General features: G+C 39.8%; 1 protein-coding gene across 1 annotated transcript; it reads right to left on the bottom strand.

Moving 5' to 3' along the window:
• Positions 1 to 308: 308 nt before the first annotated feature.
• On the bottom strand, positions 309 to 4,306 carry LOC103929776 (serine/threonine receptor-like kinase NFP). The gene is made up of 2 exons (XM_009339012.3): positions 3,080 to 4,306; positions 309 to 1,276 (listed from the first exon to the last, which is right to left on the bottom strand). The coding sequence occupies exons 1-2, from the start codon at positions 4,289 to 4,291 to the stop codon at positions 542 to 544; spliced, it is 1,947 nt and encodes a 648-aa protein (XP_009337287.3). The 5' UTR covers positions 4,292 to 4,306; the 3' UTR covers positions 309 to 541.
• Between the last annotated feature and the right edge of the window lie 926 nt (positions 4,307 to 5,232).

Below are 5,232 nucleotides of genomic sequence, written 5' to 3'. Positions count from 1 at the left end.
GTACTGCCCGGCTCGACTTCCCCATCTTACGACCACTTTTTTGCCCACTCGTCCTAAATTTTTTCCAGTTTATGGTTGAAATCTTTACAGCTTTTCATTGGAATGGAATTGCGAAACTGGGTTTCAGCTTTTGAATGCAAAGTTTGCAGGATCTTGCCAACTTGATGTGGCTATCTCTTGATTTTGAGTGTTTTTTTTTTCTTTCTAAATTTCTTTTCTACATCCCAGAAATACGTGCTTCGAACTTGGCACCTAGTTCAATAGTCTGGAAGAGAATACCGCTAAATTAATAGCTCGTTGGTTGCATCCCTCTTGAATTTGAGTTTTTATTCCAAATGATTTTTTTTCCTACCACTTGAGCAGTAATTAACAGATTTTACACACGATGATAATAAAATTACAAGTAGGAACACGTGCTCGAAAATGCCAGATACATGATATTTATTGACAGGTACATAATAAATACTTAGACACGGCAATAATTCGACTCTAACCCTTGCCTTCCCTACATGAGATGAAAGCCAAAAGAGTTCCTCGCGATTCATCTTGCTCTGACTGGCGGAGCCGATGATGCATCATCGGAGACGTCAAAAAACAAATCATCACTCTTACTCAAGGCATAGACAATATCCACCATGGTTGGCCTTTTTGAAGGATCTTTATGCAAACAAGCAATGGCAACGGTTACAACATTCAGTATGCTCTCCACTGAGCATGACTCCGAGAAAAGTTCATTGTCCACCCACTCCCTGAGTTTCCTTGCCTTCTCTTCCTCATTTCCCTCCAAAATCCTACCAGCACTTGTCCACAAAACATTTCCATCTTCATCAATCGCCTCCTTCCCCGAAACGAGCTCTAATAACACCACTCCAAAAGAGAAAACATCCATTTTCGTTGACACCACCCCGTCAGCTAGATACTCTGGTGCAATGTAGCCTTGAGTTCCAACAATGTGCATTGTTATGGCATTGCAACCAGTCTTTGCTAGCCCAAAATTGGCTATTTTGGCTCTCATGTTCGAATCTAAGAGAATATTGCTGCTCTTGATGTCTTTGTGCACAACCCTCGGCCTAGTGTGCTCGTGAATGTATTGGAGACCGTTTGCAACGTCGATAGCAACTTGCATCCTTGTCTTCCAACTCAATTTTTCATTCTTGTTTTCATGCAGCCATGAATAAAGAGAACCATTTTCGACATACTCGTAAATTAGATAGCAACAATCATCCTCCGAGTCTATGCAGAAACCCTCTAGCTTCACCAAACTGCCATGGTTTACCTTCAAAATTCGAAAAGCCAGTATTTTGTCAATTATAATTCAAAATTGTGCACATAATCACATACTAATCATGTTTCAAAAGTAATTAAAGTACCCTATGCAAAGTAGTTAAAATGTCTGCTAATAACAGTATATTGGAAGTCATCAAAGTTTTTCAGTTCAAGTATGAGAAGCAATCTCATATGCACCCCAGTTGAAGTAAAATCTTCAATGTTCTTTTCTTTTTAAGGACAACCCGATAAATATTCTAAACTACTCGATGAATGATATATATTCTAAACTGCTCTAATCTACGTTAAATTCTGGATAAAAAAGAAAAGAGAAAAGTAAGTAAATGTTGTGTTTAACCTCACCAAACCTATTAAAATAACATGAAAAATGATTCCAACAACTGGATGGACCCTGCAATACCCTCCAACAAACAACTGAACTAAATAGAATGACTAAAAACCAAATTGTAAGGCTGCACATTTGGAAGTTTCTGCACATGGTTCACTTTGTTATCGTTCACCTAATACTTCATTTGACTTTTGATTTACTGAGACGATATTTTAAATTACTCTCTAATTTACAAGAAGAGAATTCAAATTTAATAAGATAGTGCAAGCCAACTAATTTAACACACGCTTCTACTTTTATTAGACTTCTTTGACACCCAATAACGCAATTTTTTACTTCATTCTTTATCCTTTTGGGATATGCATGATAATACATTATATCTATCTATCTATCTAGAAACTTAGAAAGCTCATTACCATTTGCCAAAAACTTTGGTCTAAATTTTAGAAATACATCATCTATGGCTACATTCAAAGGCTCTACATTTGAATATCCATTTAATTGGGCCACAAATGCGACACCACTGACGGCAGACATTTTTCCCAGCATTGTTTTCTTCCTAAGAATGCTTTAAACACAATTAATATCTAAAGCTTCCTGCCAAACAAGATATTCTATTATAAAAACTTAAAAAACTTAGTAAGCAGACAAGTCGCACTGCCAGATTACCTAAATCATATCATATATTAGCAGTAATTAATTGAATATTGCAACAGATCAGTTTTATAATGAGGCTTCTCAAGAGCTGTCCTAGTCTGAATCCTTTATCTTTTGGAATGTTTCAACCTTTGGCTCAAACAAGTCTGCATCTTCTACCATCTGTGCGTTTTTTCTTGAATACTTACAGACACTAAAGTTTCCACACAAATTTGCATAAAATCTGACAGTCCTCGGCCACTCAGTTTAAGTTGTCGGATAATCCAACGGTCAAACATGTGTAAGGCATTGAGAGTGCCTGTAGGTATTCAAGAAAAATCGCTATTTGTGACCTTGTTCTTGTCCCTCCAGCCAAAACATGCTTACGAACATTAAACTGCACTAATTAATAATTAAAAGAGAACAACCTTCATAAACGCCATGTTCTTGCTTAAGTAAGAAGTTTTGCTTAAACTGAAGGAGAAGAATCATTTAAATGAGCCGACACCGCGTAATTTGACAATGGTTCATATCCGAAACAACGTTTCACAACGTTTGTTTAGGTTTCATTTATTTTATTACTTTTTAGATATAAATCTAAATGCTAAAACAATGTGATTTCGACCATGAACATAATATTCCACATAGAAAATAATAAAGTAAAAGATCCTATGATCTATATATCAATTCACACTTAGCTAGCCCTTATTCACAACTTTCAAATTTGTATCGTGGATAGCTAGTTTGGTAAAAGATCCTATGATCTATATATCAAGTACCTAAAAATTAAGAAACAAAAACAGAGAAGAAAAGAAGAAGGTGAAATACCTTTTGCAAAATCTTGAGCTCCTCGTAGGCATTCCACTTCATCTTCTTGATGGCATAGAAATCTCCATTAATGGAGCCTTTATACACGGACCCTTCAATCAAGCTACTTTCTCTGAACCCATCTGTGGCCTCTCTCAACTCTTCAATCCCAAACACTTTGTACTTGTCCAAGCAATCCGAAACATCCGCCATCAAACCCACCTCCATTTCCTTCGCTCTCTCCGACCCCTGCTTGCTCTTGTACAGAACCTTATTCTCCTCATCTCCCTTCCCACCAATCTTCTTCTTCAGCAATCCGTCTCTGTAAATCAAAAACCCGACAACCAAAATCAGCACAAGTCCGATAATTCCCAGCCCAATTGCCAGCCCTCTGATCACTCCTTTCCTCTCTGTCTTCCCAGACGGTGCAGCAGAAGGAACAGTGGGTTGGGAGAGTACTGGAAGGCGAGCCACCGGCACGAAAACCGTGTCAAAAGGCTGGATGTTGTTGCCGTTTAAATCGGTTATGGCCTTTGCTTGCACCCCGAAAAATGAAGCAACGGTCGAGATGTTGTCAGACGGCTGGAAAACGTACGATATGAGGTAATTGGTTCCGTTTCCGACCTGGGTTTTGTTGGGGCACTTGCAGAAGATGGGAAAATAGGTGGTGACGCCGATGGTTAGGTTGGTGGCGACCAGATCAGGGTTTACGAGCTCGACGGACTGGAAGGTGGTGAGGTTTTGGAAGTTGTGGGTGGAGAGCTGGTAGAAAGTGTCGCCGGCTTTGATGGTGTAGGAGATATTGGCGTAGGAAATGGAGATGGAGGAGTTGGGGGAGTGGCAAGAGCATGAGAGGGGGACGAAGAGGCGTTGGCCGGCGACAAGGGAGGCATTCGGGGAGGAGATGTTGCTGGGGTTGGAGATCATGAGGCGGCTGACTTGGAAGAGGTCTCCGATGGCGGCGAGGTTGAGGAAGTCGGGGGAGAGGGCTCGGTACAAGGCGTAGGTCTGGCATGGGTAGGCGGTTTGGTTGGCTCTGGCTGAGCAGGTGTATCCTTCTGTGCTCGGAACTTGAGCTTCTGCATGGCGGAGGAGGTGGTGGCAGCTGAAAAAGAAGAAGCAGAGCAGGGCGGAGGAGACGTTCAGAGTTTTGGTTCTCATATTTTCTGGTTTTTTGTTTTTACGCTGAATGGCTTCTGATGTGTGCGTATATAAGTTGGCGGGTCTCGCCATAGATAATGACACAACTAAATAATAATAACAATAAGTGTAGCATTATTTCGTATTCAGAATTAAAAAAGCATTATAGTCAAAGACGCTTCCGTAGAGTTTCGTCTATTTTCCATGGTCAATTTTCCTACTGGTCCTACCACATGCATTTTTCCAACTAACACGTATTCATAGTCAACCAGGTCAATGGGCGTGGCCATCACTCCATAATCCTCTCTCCCTGATTTCTTCCGATCAAGTGGTTATACAAGATTGGATTTCTGATCAGAACATTAAGGCGCAATCTACCGGTCCTAAGTTGTAACACAACACTGAATTATTAGGGTGGCTGTAATTTAGCTTGTTAACGAGGTCATTACGACGTGACGTTCAAGTTCATGCTAGTGCGATTAATATTCAATAACAACTATTTTTTTAACTTATTCAAGGGGGAAAACTACTAATTGCTTCCCCTAGAAAGGGGTTGAGGTTGTGAACACAGACGTGATAGGACAAGGAAAGGAAAAATATCTGTGACAAAATTCAAGTCGCGCATTAATGTTTGACAGGAGAGGCCAAGTGGGTTGCCGTTTGGTTTGGGACGGATCGCACAACAGATTGATATTCTTACAAAACGCGATCAGGTTTGAAACCTCACACTTCCGTCCAGTGTTTGACTAATTGTACATAGTATGTTTTAAAAGTCAAAGTTATAGTACAATGTTGATTCCAGAAGCCAAATGAAAAACTGATACCTGGCACTGGCAGCCACACAGGTTGTCTTCCAACGCATGATGATTTAGAGGTAGAGTACAAATGATAAACAATTAGGCCTTGTTTGTTGGGTGGGATTCGTTTGAATTGATAATTTTCTAGATTCAATAAATATTAAGTGATTTGTGAACATTTTGACTAGTGAAGGTAAAAGATAAATTCGTCATGAAAATAACTTATTTATTCAAATC

This window comes from the organism of the source record quoted next, unplaced genomic scaffold (assembly GCF_019419815.1).
Source record: "Pyrus x bretschneideri cultivar Hongxiangsu unplaced genomic scaffold, Pyrus_bretschneideri_v1 Contig6, whole genome shotgun sequence".
Lineage (NCBI taxonomy): Eukaryota > Viridiplantae > Streptophyta > Magnoliopsida > Rosales > Rosaceae > Pyrus > Pyrus x bretschneideri.
This window is presented reverse-complemented; position numbering and strand designations above follow the sequence as displayed.

Bases quoted from the DNA above. Each gene is read 5' to 3' on its own strand.
- LOC103929776 (XM_009339012.3), bottom strand. From the start codon at position 4,291: ATGGCGAGACCCGCCAACTTATATACGCACACATCAGAAGCCATTCAG. The intron at 1,277-3,079 runs GTATTTCACCTT...CGAATTTTGAAG, and splicing joins AGCTCAAGATTTTGCAAAAG to GTAAACCATGGCAGTTTGGT.